We start from the raw sequence: 18,764 nt of genomic DNA on the forward strand, positions 1-18,764 counted from the left end.
AAATAAAAATACGCGCGACGAACAGAGCTGACACACAAACACCCGCATCGATCCAAAGCCGAGCCACACCTCGGGGACAGCCCACGCGAGCGAGATCCAACCCAAGTCCCGACGCCGCGGGCGAGGCCGACCAGATCCACCTCCTCAGCCGTCTCGGATGGCGGCGGCATCGGCGGCGGTGCGGATGCTCCCCGACGGCGGTGCTGACGACGAGGAGCGGTGGCTCGCCGAGGGCATCGCCGGCGTCCAGCAAAACGCCTTCTACATGCACCGCGCCCTCGTAAGCCCCCTGCGGAACTCTACCCCCACCTCCCTACCGCTGCTTCCTTCCACGGTCCGTGTTCCAATCGTGCAATTTGGGCGCAGGATTCCAACAACCTCAAGGACGCACTCAAGTACTCGGCGCAGATGCTCTCCGAACTGCGCACCTCGCGACTATCGCCGCACAAGTACTACGAGCTCTGTGAGTAACTGTGGATTTGGAGCTGCTGGGTGTGTGGAATTCTGTAAGTGGTATCGATTGGGGTTCTAATGGGATTCACTTGTGCTGCTGGAGACATGAGGGCGTTTGATGAGATGAAGAAGCTGGAGATGTTCTTCAGGGAGGAGACTCGCCGGGGCAGCTGCTCTGTGGTTGATCTGTACGAGCTTGTGCAACATGCTGGGAATGTCTTACCGAGACTGTGAGGCTCCTGCCCCCATTTTTGCATATTATCAGTTCTCATTGCTATGTATGTAAATACTAGTGAGGAAAATAAGCACATGTCTCTATTAAGGGTGTTGAGATAATATGCTTAACTTGATAAAATGATAACCCAACCAGCGAGCTGACTCTTCGGACCATGAGCGAACTAAACTTAATGCCCATCTTTCTAGTATCCACTATTGAACTCGGTACATCATCATTATGTCAGGATATCACTAGTTATTTATCTCTGCTCTCTCTGCTGTATTTGTTACTTATCCAAATGCGAAAATGTGTTTTTCGAAGGAGGGCACATGTTACAGTAACTTGTTACGGCATGTTAATTAAAACGTTATCCTACAGTGCTCACAAATTTGTATTGGATTAACTTGTGCACCGTGCACGTGTAGATCAAGCTGATGTGGGCTTCTTTTGTTGGCCATATAGATGATTATGTGTTTCTGGTCATGAATAACCTAGTTGATTGGATTTTTTGACATGGACTTAGGTTTAAACTAAAAGGACTGTAAAATGTGGAAATTCTTCCACAATGGCATCCAATCTTTATTAGTATCCATGGCAAATACATTTCAATTCCACTGTATGTCTCATCAAATCAAATCTATTGTGTTTTGATCTATTGTAATCAAACTTAATTCTTTTGGCCTCACTGAGCCCTTATCTGTTGATGTTACCCCTGCAATTGATTATTCCCCCTGGTCACGAATACTTGAAGCTTTGTACAAGATCCAGTCAAACTTGTGAGACTTTACCGTTAACTTTAAAATATTTGGCCTTGAAATATTAAAAATCAGATATGTTGTTGTTGTTGTAGATATGTAGGTTTACCTTGAAAAATATTTTCATAATTTCATAATTGGATTGTATTGTTATATGTATATTAAATAGAGAAAAGAAAACAGTGTTCAAAAGTGCATGTTAGAGTCTGTGTCAATGTCTATTGTCCAAAGGTGAAGTATATATTTTTGATCGGAGGGATCATATATTTTTTTAAAGATAAGTTGAAGTGCTGTACAAGCAGGTTGTTAGATTCATGGTAGAGTTCTGCATAAACTGCAACCGCAGTGCATTATGGTGGTTTACCTGTTTGCTATTTTACTATAGTCAATTTGTATAAAAATCATTATAAATATTAGACCTACTTCAACTCGTGTTTGATATTGTACTTTGGTTATGTTTTTTTTTCTTTTCATTTTTTGCCGTGATACTTCCGTTATGCTCTTGAACATCTATGAACTTATGAAGAGCTAATCTTTTTCTAGGAGAATACCTATGATTTATGAAAACATACATCTGATTTGGTGTTTACATGCCAGCTATCTCCTCTGCACGGTGGGATCTGTGTACATCAAATCGAAAGAGGCTCCTGCTAAAGATGTTCTTAAAGATCTCGTTGAAATGTGCCGAGGCATTCAACATCCTCTTCGTGGCCTTTTCCTGAGAAGTTACCTTTCTCAAATAAGCAGAGACAAATTGCCTGATATTGGTTCTGAGTATGAAGGGTACTGTACCTTTACTTCATGCCATGATATTTCTTAACCAAACTATTTTGTTTAGAGTTTCAATTAGTATCATGCTAATTTTAGGACAAGAGTTAGCTTATTCTTTATTGCCAAGTGTGTATTATGTTTTCCTTTCTTTTCTTTTGTAATGAATGCATTATGGAAGTTAATAAACATAATTTGGTAGTGTTGACTGACAGCGAAAAATAAAAACCTATAGATTTAACATGAAACATGGTAGTCCCAACTCCCAAGCTAGTTAGGGTAAAGCTGCTTTATCTGGTTGCAAATATTACATGTGTAGCATTAATTTTTACGTATCGCCTTGACTTTACAAGATGGGCACTAATGTCAGTTAGTCCCCACTTCATATTTTCACCACTCATAGGTCATACAATTCTGGCTTTTCTAGGCGCATAACTTTATCTATGCACCTAGATATATACTATGTCTAGATGACTAGATACATAATAAAAACTATGTATCTAGAAAAACCGGAACGACTTATAATTTGGAATGGAGGAAGTGCTTATTTTTGGTGCTGCAACTTCCTTTGCATTAATTGCCATCACTTCATTGGCAACCCTTCTCTGTCACTAATCAGTTAGGAGTTTTGTAAACCGTATTAAACACATTTGTATATTCCCACCCTAACTCTCCAGTGGGCTCGTGCAGTTCCCTGCTGGCCCGCTTGACCAAGGATCAGCAGAAATGGGGGAAAACTGTAGTTAGTTATATTTATTTTAGTTGAAAGTTGGGACATGAAGAATATGACAAACCCCTTCAAGTGTGTATATATCCCATCATCGTTTGCAATTTTAATCATGCAGGGATGCAGAAAGTATTAACGACGCAGTTGAATTTGTTCTTCAGAATTTCATAGAAATGAACAAACTCTGGGTCCGGATGCAGCATCAGGTATGTTGCAGGCTTGACCTAAGGCAGAATCTGCCTTTGCTCCTTAAATCTTTACCATGCATTTTACCATAGTACATGCAGAAGTGATTAAATCCATTCTCTGGTTATACCATCCTATCTGAAACTGAAAAAAATGATCTGTTTGGTCTATAGGGGCCTGTCCGAGAAAAGGAAAAGCGCGGGAAGGAAAGAAATGAACTGCGTGATCTGGTAATTCAGTGACATCTGGTTATTCTACTCAACTGTATTTTCTAAGTCATGCCATTGGCATTATTTTTTTAATATTCTTCTAGGTAGGCAAAAACCTTCATGTTCTAAGCCAGATTGAGGGCGTTGACCTTGATATGTACAAAGAAACTGTTCTTCCAAGGATATTAGAGCAGGTTTGCAGTCTGAAGTATTGATGTTAAATGATTATGATATCTTGATTGTCTTGGAACTTAAGTATTAATGTATTGGCAGGTGGTTAATTGTAAAGATGACCTTGCACAGTTCTACCTGATGGACTGCATAATCCAAGTCTTTCCAGATGAATATCATTTACAAACATTGGAAACTTTATTGAGCGCATTTCCCCAGCTTCAGGTTGGCAACTTTACCTTTTTCAGCTTGATCCCTACTGCATTTGCCATTACAAATTCCTCATTGTAATGCATCATGTTGGTACCACCAAGGACTTGGCTAGTTGGCTTGCCTGCTACCTTTGTGATTAATTGATTTTCTTTGCTTTGCCTAGCCTTTTGTTATCTGCAAAATCAATTGGTAATTTTGTAAATTTTATGACTTAGATGGAGTCACGCATGGTTGCAGCCAGGAGGCCATCTAAAATAAACCCACATGCACTTGAATCATGTACTAATGTTAATTGTACAGTACATACATACCAATTTACTGATGCATGATGTCTCGGCATTTTTGGGGGGTAAAATCAGTGCCTGTGAGTGTGAGAGTAAACTAAGCTATGACTGTTTTAGTGTACTGTCGTACTATGGTAGTATGTTTAGATGATGAAAATATGATTTACGGTGCTTCTGTTTTCAGTAGAATATCTGACATAGATATAAGTTGCATGGATTGTTAATCTGCTACCTTGTAGACTAAATAGATTCAACCAAGCTCAAACTCTGAATACTGTGAAGTTGGATTTACTTTGGGAGTTTATTACATGCAATTTCTACTTATTTCACCAAGAACTGAAGTCATTTCTAATTTTTTTTTTTTGCAGCCAAGTGTTGATATCAAAACAGTACTCTCTCAACTTATGGACAGATTGTCTAACTATGCTGCCTCAAGTCCTGAAGTAAGCATTCCTTGTATAGCTTGATCATTCAAATTTTGTATATGCTTGACATAAATGAATTATGCAGGTGTTGCCAGAGTTCTTGCAAGTTGAAGCTTTTGCTAAGTTCAGTAATGCTATTGGAAAGGTAAAACTCTAGCTGATAGTGTTTGGACATGTAATGTGCATTTGATTTGATACATAGGCTAAATGTTCACAACTAATATACATAGTACGCAATTGAATTTCACCGCGTTTGTTTATTCCATAGCTATTTTGGGCTGTGACTCTTGGGAAACCTAAACAGATACACTTTTTTTTTTTTTTTTGCAGGTGATAGAAGCCCAACCTGACATGCCAGTTGTTGGAGCCGTAACTCTATATGTATCACTTCTGACTTTTACTCTCCGTGTACATCCTGATCGGCTTGATTATGTAGACCAAGTGCTGGTAAGTCTTCTTTAAACAATTATATGGTTTATGCCCCTTTTCTTATGGTCTGTTTGCTGACTCAAGAAGTCATTTTTTGTTGTACTATAATTGATAGCAAGGTAATGATGTAATCCATTAGTGGTCTAATGTCAATTGAATCTTCTAACTCATTATATTTCTTTGGACAGGGTGCATGTGTCAAGAAACTTTCAGGCAAAGCAAAACTTGAAGATAGCAGGGCAACAAAGCAAATTGTTGCACTTCTTAGTGCTCCCCTGGAAAAATATAGCAATATTGTTACTGCATTAGAACTTTCAAACTATCCTCGGGTTATGGATTATCTTGATAATGCTACAACCAAAGTGATGGCTGTGGTAATAATTCAAAGCATAATGAAAAACACAACCTGCATATCTACTTCTGACAAGGTAATATTTCATGCTATGATGTTATTACTCTGCATATTACTAAGCAATTAACCGTATGACTCTGCCCTTGTTTCTTACAGATTGAGTCACTATTCGATTTAATTAAGGGGCTGATAAAGGATATGGATGGGGCTCAAGATGATGAGGTGAGATCATACACTTTGTTAGAAAAGTGAGCTTTTACTTGTTTGTTGTCTTCGTTCTGCTGCTTAGTGCTCCCAATATTGTTCAGCTAGATCAGCACAACACATTTCGATTTCATTTTCTCATGAAGTTTGCTCAACCTGTAACTATGTTTTTTTTATTATTTTAGCTTGATGAAGAAGACTTCAAGGAGGAACAGAACTCTGTAGCGCGTCTCATTCACATGTTGCACAATGATGATCCTGAAGAGATGCTGAAGGTAATTTTGTTGTTATACTGATGTTGATGAAAAGCATCAATAACACTCTCAATTTTGATTGATTCCATGTTGTGGTTAGTGGTTACATACTCATTGCTATGCATCTGTGTTGCACAAACCATTTTTTTTTCTTGTATCAACATGCATAAACTGAACTGCTCCTGTTATTTTGTCATATCACTTGACCATGGTGCTCATTCTCCCAAAATAGGAAAATTGAAATAAGTTGATGCTAATTGCTTCATGAATCTCTGTTGCTAAGCAGCACTTATTTGTATCCGCATGCATGGGTGCGATATGTTTGAATTTCTAATTGCAATATGCTTTTGGTCTTTCAGATCTTATGTACTGTACAGAAGCATATACTTCAGGGAGGCCCCAAGCGTTTAACTTTCACTGTGCCTTCGTTAGTATTCTCTGCTCTTAAGGTTTGTTCTGCAACTCATTGAAAATATTATGATGTAAGGATTTTTAAGTTTCAAAATATTCTATGGTTAATGTTCATGCTCCTCTAAAACTTGAGATTTATATTATTACTGTTGCTTTTTATTAAGCAATATTGACTTGTTTTCAGATTTAAATATGGCTCCTTTTCCAATTCAACTTGTTTTATTGACTTTTCAATAGATTATTATGCGAGCGAATATCTAGTTGTGTATACATGATCCTCCTAAATTGAAGAAACACATTTGAAACACTGGCAAATCATTAATGGATCATAAATCATCAATGGATCATACTTTGTTGAATATTGATCTATGTAATTAGGAAAGTGATATATCTCATATATGCTTTGCTGATTATTATCGTCTGAAGGATCTAATATGCAGTTGTATTATTTGCAGCTGGTCAGGCGATTACAAGGCCAAGATGGAGATGTCACTGGGGAGGATGTTCCTGCAACTCCAAAGAAAATATTCCAGATATTGCATCAGGTTTTGTCATAGATTCATTTTGCATGCATCTAACTTTGGTTACAGTCTCATAACAGATGCATACACTGTAAATATGTTTTTCAGCTTCTTCTTTTTTTACCTTTTCCCTGTGTATAATAGGAAGAGCCTGGGAATAACACATATTTCTAGGCGTTAATTATCTCAAAATTATCTCAAAAGTTTCTGGCAAACTATGGTTAATAACACAGTGCACTCAATGTTACATGCATAATTGCAAAAACATTTCATAACATCTCCATATTCTTCTGCACACTCATCATGGTTTTCATTTTTCTTGTCCAGACTATTGAAGCACTTTCTTGTGTTCCTTCCCCAGAGTTAGCTCTGAGACTATATTTGCAGTGTGCAGAGGTATGGTTGTAATACTGCGTATTTTCATAATTCTTCCTATTCTTATTCTCTGATTATGTTTCTTAATTTAGGCTGCCAATGATTGTGATCTGGAACCAGTTGCTTATGAGTTCTTTACTCAAGCGTTCATCTTATATGAAGAAGAAATTGCGGTATGATCCCCCCCCCCCCCCCCCCCCATCTCCTTCCCTGTATGTCCCAGTGCATGTGACCCATGCACTTCCAGTACCTAATTGGGCTGTTTGATGCAACCTGGACTGTATCCTATATGCCTTTGTAAGGCCATTTTATTGCATTTACATGTGGTCTATTTTCTCTTTATAATGTTTCTGTTCCACAAGCAGGATTCAAAGGCTCAGATCACTGCAATTCACCTGATAATTGGGACCCTTCAGCGGATGAATATATTTGGGGTGGAAAATAGAGACACCCTCACTCACAAGACAACAGGGGTAATGATTCTTGTTTTATGGCTAGTTTGGATCAGTCATTCCCCATGGGGATTGATTTCCCCCTCAATCCCCTCCAGGGGAATGGGTCCAAAGTAGCCCTTAATGTAGCCTCTCGAGACCTGTTATTGCATGGAATCAGTTTTCTTTGGAAGTGTTAGCTTCTCTTGTAAATTGCATTACTACTGCTTTGTGCAGTACTCAGCAAAACTTCTCAAGAAGCCTGATCAATGCCGAGCAGTCTATGCGTGTTCACATCTTTTCTGGACTGATGACCAAGATGGAATAATGGATGGTGAAAGGTAAGACGATTGATCTATTCACTGTAAACATACTACTTAATTGGATCACAAGATCATATTGTCCATCTTTCGGTTTTTAGTCTTGCAAATAAAATATTTGCACATTACTTCCTAATGGTACTGAGATAAGTGCCTATCATTAATGCCATGAGATCATGTCTAGTAAAAAAGATCACATGATGTCATGAGCTGAAGCCTTATGGATATCCAACTTAGTGGTAGCTAAAGGCTAGCCAACTGCTATTGAATTTTTGTCTGTCTTGTTAAGAGGCTACTGACTTCCTAATTGAAACTTTGTTTCAGGGTTCTCCTTTGTTTGAAGCGTGCCTTGAGAATCGCAAATGCTGCTCAACAGATGGCTAGCGCTACAAGGGGAAGCAGTGGATCCGTAACCCTATTTATTGAAATTTTGAACAAGTAAACTCGAGAACTAGATTTGATATTTTCTGGTGGATAATTGATTTCTGTGTGAGTAAACCTCGTGCTTTCACCATTTTCAGGTACTTGTACTTCTTTGAGAAAGGAATTCCACAGATCACAAATACTGTGATTCAAGATTTGATTGAATTGATTAGAACGGAGAAGCAAAGTGATAACTCTGTAGCCGATCCATCAACAGAGGCATTCTTTTCTAGCACTTTGCGGTACATTGAATTTCAGAAGCAGAAAGGTGGAAGCATAGGCGAAAAATATGAACAAATAAAGACAAGTTCATGAGTCAGAACAAGCATGGCATAATGACTGGTTTCGATTTTGTTAAGAGAATTGGGTCGCTTGTTTGGCATGGTTCAGTGAAATAGAAACCATCAGTTTTAGCTGCCTCCAACTAAAAGATGTTTATATGAGCTGTTATTCTCAAATCTCACGGTCTGAGCGGGTCTGCTCGCCCATTGGCAATACTTTCAGGTTTAGTCAGGTGGCGATAAGCTGTGTACTTTGGGGAGCACAGGTCTGTACAGGATTACTTGTGTTCGTGATCAGTTCTACTGCTACCTGAGTTTCATTGTTGTATATTTCCACCCCTTATGCAAAGCTTACGGATTTTAGATTTCTGTAACATTTGGAGTACATGCCTCCATTTCTGAGTTCTGACTGGACATTGATGATTGTTTCATAGTGGTCAGTGAAGGACTTGAACATTTTGAATGCCCGTTCGTTGACATATTTTAATGTTGTTACCCGTTACTCGGCTGTGTGGCATGATCTCGCTGGTCTGCACTCGTTCTTGCTGAGAACAATCACAAACAGGTGTCTCCATCTGGCCATTTCACCTTTCGGAGTACTGTTTGAATCCTGCTTGAACCAGTAATATTGATTAACGATACACTTACGTAAAGCCCTGCCGTTTCTAATCTTGTACTACAGAACCGCAAAAATGGTTTGGGGGAAAACGGCAAAATTGATTTTGGGAAACCCAGTTAGTGGATTGACGCTGCACAAGTAGCCAGTATCTTCGAACAGGCACCACAAAAGGAAAAACACCCCAGGCGTTGAAGTAATTCTAACATAGTGCTTGTAGATTTAGAAGTAGCCAAAAAGAACAGCTGCAATCTTGTATCAAAGAAACTGGAGGGATCTCAAATGTTGTCAGAATCGAAGTCTATTCTTTTTACAACAGAATCAAGGTCTAATTAAACGGCTGAAGCATTAGTACAATGCTGACAAGTGACCATGCTACCTATCAGTGTACCAACTAAAGACTAACAATCGTATAAGCTACAGAATGCGAGATTGCAAGCCCCTTCTGTGCACTTGTTTCGATAGATACAGCTTGTCATCAGATCAAAAAATGCCAGTTTGACTCCACTGTCCTTGTTGTATGTATGGTAACCCTGGACTAACCTCCACTTTTTTTTTCTGTAAACAAAGCATTATTTTGAGACTACAAGATGCTCCTGAGCTCAATCATGATGAGGCGTGCTGCATACTTGAACAAATAGTCCTTGACTTCCCTTGCAGTATTTCCCGCAATGTCATCTTCTTTCGGCGAAACAGAAGATGGCAGATGAAAAAAAGGGGTTTCCACCAATAAAGCAAAAATCCACATAACTTTATCCAAACTCAATCCCTAACTGCCGAACTTCTTGAATAGGATTTAGAGATAAGCTGTTCTCATCTTTCATCTCAATGATAATGGTATCAGAGTCGATGATCACTCTACATGATCCAAGATACCCTCCATTAACAAGGTCGCAGTTTTCATAGAGACCTTCAGCTGGTGGCATGTTCAACATGCAAGAATTAGGGAGTACAATGTTTTTCTTTTCATGAAGACAGTGTTGGTTAACCATTAGCACAAGACGGTGTTTCCTCCCTAGTAATTCAGAGACGTATTCCATGTCACCCATAGCCAACGCATGGCGGACACGGCTGGAAGAAACCTGTCCTTTATCACTCGAATTTATAGCGGCTGAAACTCCATTATGAGATCTTTTTGCTGTGTCCATAACAGAGCGTACAATGAATGCACTTAAATCAAATTCCTCACATAGTTTCACTAACTCAGCTGCATCACCAGATGCTTTGTAACCAAACCTGTAATTTTCACCTGTCATTGTACAATAACAAATAAATTATTGAAGGGGCACAATGGTGAAGCACAATGCTGAACCTTCAGTAGAAAATAACATCTGTACCTGCCACGACACCTTTTATTCTAAGATCCTTTGATAACCTTTCAACAAATTGTCGTGGAGACAGGGACCTGACCTTTGAAAACTCAACTTGATATTCAAGAGGTACCACATTCCTACAGTATGGAGCCCAAGATGAAAGGACCCGCTTGCGATCACAATGAGCAACTATAGGAGGCCTGTACAGAAGGAAATAGTCATGTAAAGCCCTCCCTTATTTGGGCTTAATGATTGCCAACATTAAGTCTCTACTAGGAAACTGCGAAAGTTTTCATTTAGGCCCACCTATATGTCCAGCCAAGTACTTCGGCCATTCCCACAAAAGAAAGAAGAAAAGGAGTCCCTGCTTTAGAAGCATGCATTGCCAATTCCCGATGACCAATGTGGAGGGCATCAAACTTTCCCAGGGCAACTATGCCACCTAAAACATGTATGAAATATGAGAGGAACTTATACATAAGAACACAGAGGCATTTAACAATAGAAGTGTGCAACAAAACTCATAACTACAAGAATATGTGATCTAGCTAGATAACAACATTGAGAGGATAGAGAGACAACATAAGTTTAACAGCTAGCAGCAACAAGTGTAACAGCAGAAAACAGTAAACAAACACCGCAACTTTCACTATAGGAACTTGAAACTTTGACCAAGTGGGTGCCTTATTCTTCAGTTTTTCTACCATATTTAATTTGTACCATATGTGCTGTATCCGATGCCATTCTTATGTATATATATATGCTATTATGCTATACCAGTATAGTTTCTATACTTGCATTCCCAATATGGACCAACTTGCAGATACTGATATCCGCACATAAAGGAGAAAATTGCCCTGCAACAAAAACCTACAACTTTTAATACTTACTTTATGACCAAGGGGTCTAAAATTGCCCAATTGATACTTTTGCATGACATATGGCCTAAAAATGCACTATTCATCAGGTAGTTGAATCTAAAACTGACAGGCACTAATATTCAAGTACGACACAGTATCACTTGCTAATGCAGAGACCATGACTAAGCAATAAATTCCTCAGTTGTTGTTGACTGGTTCATTCGGGTCTTCCTGAGAATGTTTCTACGTATCTTAAAATAACATGTCTTACTTTTAGGGTTAAATTCATAAGGGTTGTTCTACTTTTTTTATAAGTTTGTTTGTTCTGCTTTGATGTGCTGAGACTGTAGAACTGGTAATTTTTAAGCTCTATATTCTACATGGGAATGAACGATATATCATTGGCGTGAAGATGGTTACACGATGAGTTTGAGTTTTTAAAGGCATGAAATCTTGAAGTATATTATGCGTTCTAGGAGGCGTGTAAATATATTATGCGTTCAAGAGACTAAATGGAAGGGTCAGAAGGCGAAGGAGGTGGACAATACAGGTTTCAAGCTTTGGTACACAGGGACAGTCGCGAATAGAAATGGAGTAGGAGTTTTGATTGATAAGAGCCTCAAGAATGGTGTGGTGGGAGTGAGAAGGCAAGGAGATAGGATTATCTTAGTCAAGCTTGTCGTTGGCGATATGGTATTGAACGTAATTAGTGCGTATGCCCCCCAAGTAGGCCTCGACGAGAGTGTTAAGAGACAGTTCTGGGAAGACTTAGATGGCCTGGTTAGAGCTATACCTAGTAGTGAGAAGCTTTTTATAGGAGGAGATCTTAATGGACATGTAGGTACTACAAGCGCAGGTTTTGAGGCAGTTCATGGAGGTTTTGGGTATGGTAGTAGGAATCAGGAGGGGGAGGAAGTTCTGGACTTCGCGGTAGCTTTTGACCTGTTGATAGCCAACACTTTCTTTAGAAAGAGAGAATCTCATCTAGTGACCTTCAGTAGCGGACAACACTATAGCCAGATTGACTTTGTCCTCATAAGAAGAAAGGACAAACGAGCATGCTTGGATTGCAAGGTGATACCAGGGGAGTGTGTTGTTTCTCAACATAAGCTTTTGGTGGCAGATTTTCGTTTTCAGGTGCGTGCCCGTAGGGATAAACAAGCTAAGATTGAAAGAATAAAGTGGTGGAAACTGAAAGGGGAGACGTCAGAGGTATTTAGGGAAAGGGTTATCAAAGAGGGCTCTTGGAAGGAAGAAGACGACATAAACAATATGTGGGACAAGATGGCAACCAACATTCGGAAGGTAGCCTCAGAGGCGTGTGGAGTAACCAAAGGAAGGGGACGCGAGGCTAAAGATACTTGGTGGTGGAACGAGGAAGTTCAAAGGGCTATTAAGGAGAAGAAAGAATGCTATAGACTCTTGTACCATGACAGGAGTGCGGACAACATAGAGAAGTACAAGGTGGCAAAGAAGACTGCAAAGCGAGCTGTAAGTGTGGCAAAGGGTAGAGCGTACGAGGATCTGTACCAACATTTGAGTACGAAGGAAGGAGAAAAGGACATTTATAGGATGGCTAGGGTTCGTGAGAGAAAGACACGGGACTTCAACCAAGTTAAGTGCATTAAGGATGAAAGGGAGCATCTCTTGGTAAAGGAGGATGAGATCCGACATCGATGGCAAGAGTATTTTGACAAATTGTTCAATGGTGAGAATATGGACACAACCTTTCAGTTGGATGACTCTTTTGATGACACCAATAGGCGCTTTGTGCGGAGAATCCAAGAATCTGAGGTCAGAGAGGCGTTGAAAAGGATGAAAGGATGTAAGGCGATGGGACCGGATGGTATCCCAATCGAGGTGTGGAGATGCCTCGGGGACATAGCTATAGTATGGTTAACCAAGCTGTTCAACCATATTTTTCGATCGAACAAGATGCCTGATGAGTGGAGGAGAAGTATATTAGTACCGATCTACAAGAATAAGGGGGATATTCAAAGTTGTACAAATTACCGGGGAATTAAGTTGATGAGCCATACTATGAAGCTATGGGAGAGAGTTATCGAGCATCGCTTGAGAGCAATAACGCGGGTCTCTATGAACCAATTTGGTTTCATGCCCGGAAGGTCAACCATGGAAGCCATTTTCTTAATAAGACAAGTTATGGAGCGGTATAGGGAGAAGAAGAAGGACCTACACATGGTTTTTATTGACTTGGAGAAGGCTTATGATAAAATACCAAGGAATGTTATGTGGTGGGCTTTGGACAAATATAAAGTCCCAACGAAGTATGTCGGGCTCATTAAGGACATGTACAACAATGTTGTGACTAGAGTTCGAACAAGTGATGGAGACACGGATGACTTCCCGATTAGGATAGGACTACATCAAGGGTCAGCTTTGAGCCCTTATTTGTTTGCTTTAGTGATGGATGAGGTCACAAGGGACATACAAGGGGACATCCCTTGGTGTATGCTTTTCGCGGACGATGTAGTGCTAGTTGATGAAAGCCGGACAGGAGTGAATCAGAAACTGGAGTTATGGCGGGAGACTTTGGAGTCCAAAGGTTTTAGACTTAGTAAAACTAAAACTGAGTATATGAGATGTGACTTCGGCACTACTACTCGGGAGGAGGAAGATATTAGTTTGGAAGGTCAAGTAGTGCCTATAAAGGATACTTTTCGATATTTAGGATCAATGCTACAGAGGGACGGGGATATTGATGAAGATGTTAGCCATAGAATTAAAGCAGGGTGGATGAAGTGGCGGCAAGCGTCTGGTGTCCTATGTGACAAAAGGGTACCACAGAAGCTAAAAGGCAAGTTTTATAGGACGGCGATTAGACCTGCTATGTTGTATGGTGCAGAATGTTGGCCTACGAAAAGACGACATATTCAACAGCTAAGTGTCGCGGAAATGCGTATGTTGCGTTGGATTTGCGGTCATACAAGAAGGGATCGAGTTCGGAACGACGATATACGTGAGAGATTAGGGGTAGCGCCAATTGAAGAAAAGCTTGTCCAACACCGGTTGAGATGGTTTGGACATGTGCAACGGAGACCTCCAGATGCACCGGTGCGTAGTGGAATCCTAAGTCAGGATAGTAACGTGAAGAGAGACAGAGGAAGACCGAAGTTGACTTGGGTAGAGGCAATAAAAGGAGACTTGAAAGGATGGAATATACCTAAAGACTTAGCCTTAGATAGGAGTGCTTGGAAGACAGCTATTCACGTGCCTGAACCTTGATTGTTTCTGTTGGGTTTCAACTCTAGCCTACCCCAACTTGTTTGGGACTTAAAGGCTTTGTTGTTGTTGTTGTTGTTGTTGTTGTTGTTGAAATCTTGAAGTATATAAAACTCTATAAATGGCCTTTATATAAAAAGTAGGAGGGCTGTGACTTCAATACCAGCCTCATATAAAATCTAAATATGTGTTTAGTTTGCATAGAAAATTGTAGAGTGTATTTTATTATCTTTAATTATGAATGGACAGTTACATGCAAAACAGTTTGACCTGCAATAAGCCAATAATCACCTTCTAGAGGTGCATGATATCAATTGTGTTCGTAAATCAAAGTAGCATTTTGTAATTTGGACAGTATAATAAATTGTTCTATACAGTATAATAAATTGTCCATATAGAACTTACCGAGCACACAATCTTGATCCTCTCCACAATCTATTAGGAGCTTGTCGTTGACGAGATCTTCATTGTTTAGTCTAACCCCCGAGTGTCCAGATGAGCTGAAGGTCTTCAGTGAGTGCCTACTCTGTCCCTTCTTCATGTCTAGAGGCCTGCTTTGATTGAAGTACATAAGTGTATCATCAGAATCTGAAAGATAATAAAGATTTAAGACTAAACAGTTAGCCATAATAACCAAACTGAGAACATGTACAAATGTACACCAAAAAATATTCTCATTTTGACAAGGAAGTAGGAATCATACTGCTAAGAGAGGATAAATTTTCAGTCCTAAGCAATTGGCAGGTTCATTCCATACTCCAATTTGAACCAAGGATCTTATATAAAGTTCAAATAAATAAATTTTAAGTGATTGCTAACCTTTAGGGCTACCTAAGTTGCATTGGTAACAATTAGGGAACAGTAAAACCATACATGGTGGCTCTACCATTTTTTAAAAAACTCCTTTGTCCGCGACTGTACATTATTTCGCAAACCCCCTTGCCCACACGGCCACACCACCCTTTTGGTTGACCTGACATGGAAAACAGACTAGCTTGGCCGCTCCTAAATCCTCCGTTACAAATTGTAAGGTGTTTTAGCTTTGTATTAAGTCAAACTTTTCTAGCAATCTAACTTTAACCGTGTTTATAGAAAAATGAGCAAACATCTACAACATCAAACAAGATACATTAGTTAAACCATGGAAAACATTTTGACCGTGCATCTATTGATACCGTGGATGTTAATATATTTTTCTATAACCTTGGTCAAAGTTAAACAAGCTTGACTTAGGACAAAACAAAACGACTTATGATTAGAAACAGCGGGAGTACGTGATAGAGCCTTTCGGGGCAGCAACATAACACATTGCTTTCCCAAATTGTACAAGCATAACGTAATGCTTACTACATCTTTAGATCCAACCTCCCATGTACACGAGACAAGCTAAGTTCAGCTCCTTACATCAAATCCAAAATTATAGTTTGCTAGCGCTAGAAAGTCAAAGCACAGAAATTCCCGTGCCTTTTAAAAAGTTTATTATGGCTCATCATAAAGTAACAAGCCATAGAGGACACCCCTCAATCAAATTTCGCCAGCATTCTGATCCTCAGGCTCGGATATTCCAAGCTTATCGACCTATTCCAGTATAGACAGAAATGCTCGATGGAACAGCTGTTTCGTCGAACATCTAGCAAGTAGCAACCGCACGCTGAAACCAACCGAGAGGAAACGCGGAGCAGAGCTCCCCTACAAGTCTACAACAAGGACAGGAGACAGTTCATCACCTGAAACGCCGCGCGGGCGGCAGGAGGGAGCGGGGAGGCCCGTGCGGGCCGCGGCGGGGGCAGCGGAGGAGCGGCGGCCACCGAGGAGCCGGGGACCGGGAGGGAGAAGGGGAGCGGAGGGCGCAGCCGAGCGCCGCGGCGGCGGTGGCGGCGCCCCTCTCCATACCACTCCCACCACAGGACCTTCTGTTCCTGTTGGCGAGGGGAGCTTGGCGGGCCGCGTCTTCTTCGACGCGTGCTGGCTGCTGTGGCCGGTGGCTGGTGGCGCCGTGGCGGCAGCCTGTCCGGCTGTCCGGCCGGGCTGCGGGATCCAAATCCTTAACGTCGACTAGGCTGGCCGCTCTCTATACAGTCGGACGATCTGCACCGTTCGCTGGATCCAATGGCCATCTCACAGACTCATGTAGCAGGCCCAGGCCGTACGACGGAGGCCCGAGGGCCCAAAGCCACTGCGCACACTCACAGCTGCTGCACCTGAAAGCATCGTGTCCTGTAAATTGTGCTAGTCTTGTGTTCTGTGAATTCTGCCATTGGTAACAGTTGTGCAGTGTCTGGATTCTACGTAGATAGTATAGGGCCATGTTTAGATTAAGTTTTTTCGCTCTCTCTCTATCATATCAAATCTTTGATACATGCATGGAGTATTAAATGTAGATAAAAAAATAACTAATTATACAGTTTGATTGTAAATTACGAGACAAATCTTTTGAGCCTAGTTAGGCCATGATTGGACAATAATTGTCAAATACAAACGAAAGTGCTACAGTACTAAATACTGATTCCTAACCCCAATCTAAACAAGGCCTAGGAAGCAAAAGTGTCGGCAATTTGTGTAGGGAATTCGCTAGGCAACAAAAGTTCTAGCAAATTGTGATTGTATGGGGACAGAAAAGTATAGAAAACTGTATAGATTGTGTTCTGGAATGTTGCGACTGAATGATGAGAAGCCATTGATGAATTTTTGAAACTTTAGAGGCTACACAGATTATGCAGGGACTACATTATTAAGTGCATGTGACATGACAGGCAGCTAAACTTCAGAGATTACATAGAATATAAATAGACTGAAATTTACTCTTGAACCACAAAAACAAATGATATTCTCCAAGAACAGGTTCTATTTTAGAAATCTTGATTCAGATCACCAGCAAAATAAAAGAGCAATAATTGAACTCTTTGTATATATAAGATTTTCACTAGAAAGGTCGTCGCATTGAAAGAAGGTATTGAGGGCAATGTATGGTTCAAGCATCCCTTCATGGGGCCAAGAAGTAATAGGAGAGACATTTTGCACTGCTATACCATCATCAATTGCCACTGTACAATTAAAGTATATCCCCTAATCTGATGAAAAGTGGCTTCACCCAGAGGGCTCCAGTTCTGCTCACCCAGAGTGCTGCAGCTCCAGCAGCAGAGCGCATGCGGAGGAGCCGTGGCAAATGCACCCTGACTAACCATACCAAATATATAGCCTCGTTAGAAGTTTAGAAATAAAAAACAGCATGCTAGATCTTTCAAATTCCTCAACATAACAAAGTTTAATCCGAAGTGCTAGCGCCCGAACGTCCGGACGGATGCGCGCGCCCAGACGCCCGAATCTGAACTTCGTTTCCCACGTGCCTACACTCCACCCCCGTCCACGTCAGCACGCCCCGTCCGCGCTTCGTTTTCCCGTGCGCGCCTACACTCTGCCCCCATGCCTGCGTTTTGCACACCCACGCAGGGCCTGCGCCGCCCGGACGTTGCCCGCGATGCTAGACCGCGCGTGGGGACCGCTCGCGCCCCCTCCGCCGTCTACGCTCGCTCGGCGGTGCCCTAGCAGCTACTGCAGGTGGCTACGGCATGTGGTTCCCATTGCAACATGTGCAACACCCGATCTATTTTTGAAACATCCAGATGCAGCATTTGAAATATACGTCTGAAGGCATATAAAACACTTGAAACATATGTCTGAAACACTTGTAAAAACACATGAAAACACTTAAAAACCATTGCAAAACATACACAACATCTATATAAAACATTGCAACATATGTGTGAAACATATGCAACATCCATATAAACACACTTGCAACATGCGTATGAAAAAACAGAGGAAACATTAGAAATAGAAGCTTGCAACATACGTGTACAAGCATTGCAACATATGCAACATCCTGATCTACTTTTGCAACAACCATATGAAACACTTGCAACATACCTATGGAGCATCTGAAACACTTGAAACATACTCTTGAAACATGCGTTGTTCGCCCTTCTTCTTTCGGGCGACGCAAAGCAGGCCGAGGAATGGCCGGTTTCTGGCCAACCGGTGGCCGAGGATGGTGGCGCGACCTGGCAGCGGCCAGTTGCGCCTGCGCCTGGCCTGGGCTCGGTCAGCGACGGCCCCTCTCCTGGCCGCCTGGCCACATGCGGCGGACAACGCAACGCTCGATGAGCGCGGGAGGAAGGCCGCCGCCGGCGCTCGGATGCGGTGGAGATAGAGGATGAAGGAGGGCGCGGGGGAGGCGGAGTTGCAGCGCCGGGGAGCGGTGTGGAGAGGAGCGGGGCTTGGTGGACGGTGTGGGCATCGCGGCACAACAAGCGACTGGGCAAG

At 41.3% G+C, this 18,764-nt stretch overlaps 2 protein-coding genes across 4 annotated transcripts; one reads left to right on the forward strand and one right to left on the reverse strand.

Annotated features, from left to right (window-relative positions):
- On the forward strand, positions 1-8,911 carry LOC136478861 (vacuolar protein sorting-associated protein 35B-like). Its single transcript, XM_066477025.1, has 22 exons — positions 1-280; positions 367-463; positions 557-683; positions 2,023-2,208; positions 3,039-3,126; positions 3,280-3,336; positions 3,420-3,509; positions 3,589-3,711; positions 4,352-4,426; positions 4,494-4,553; positions 4,739-4,855; positions 5,026-5,265; positions 5,346-5,411; positions 5,579-5,668; positions 6,007-6,096; positions 6,514-6,603; positions 6,907-6,975; positions 7,047-7,127; positions 7,320-7,427; positions 7,623-7,726; positions 8,030-8,143; positions 8,227-8,911. Exons 1-22 carry the CDS (start codon positions 158-160, stop codon positions 8,441-8,443), a joined length of 2,412 nt encoding a protein of 803 aa, XP_066333122.1. The 5' UTR covers positions 1-157; the 3' UTR covers positions 8,444-8,911.
- A 367-nt stretch (positions 8,912-9,278) lies between these two features.
- LOC136481046 (FAD synthetase, chloroplastic-like) lies at positions 9,279-16,489 on the reverse strand. 3 transcript variants are annotated; one of them, XM_066478454.1, is made up of 5 exons: positions 16,169-16,489; positions 14,847-14,992; positions 10,645-10,780; positions 10,363-10,538; positions 9,279-10,274 (listed from the first exon to the last, which is right to left on the reverse strand). In XM_066478454.1, exons 1-5 carry the CDS (start codon positions 16,330-16,332, stop codon positions 9,778-9,780), a joined length of 1,119 nt encoding a protein of 372 aa, XP_066334551.1. In that variant the 5' UTR covers positions 16,333-16,489; the 3' UTR covers positions 9,279-9,777. The 3 variants fall into 3 exon arrangements, with proteins under 3 accessions (XP_066334551.1, XP_066334647.1, XP_066334588.1); XM_066478550.1 differs by having other exon boundaries at positions 14,847-15,029; positions 16,169-16,278; XM_066478491.1 differs by lacking the exon at positions 16,169-16,489 and adding an exon at positions 15,261-15,327 and having other exon boundaries at positions 14,847-15,029.
- Positions 16,490-18,764: the final 2,275 nt, after the last annotated feature.

The sequence above is a fragment of the Miscanthus floridulus genome, chromosome 1, assembly GCF_019320115.1.
Source record: "Miscanthus floridulus cultivar M001 chromosome 1, ASM1932011v1, whole genome shotgun sequence".
In the NCBI taxonomy this organism is placed as follows: domain Eukaryota; kingdom Viridiplantae; phylum Streptophyta; class Magnoliopsida; order Poales; family Poaceae; genus Miscanthus; species Miscanthus floridulus.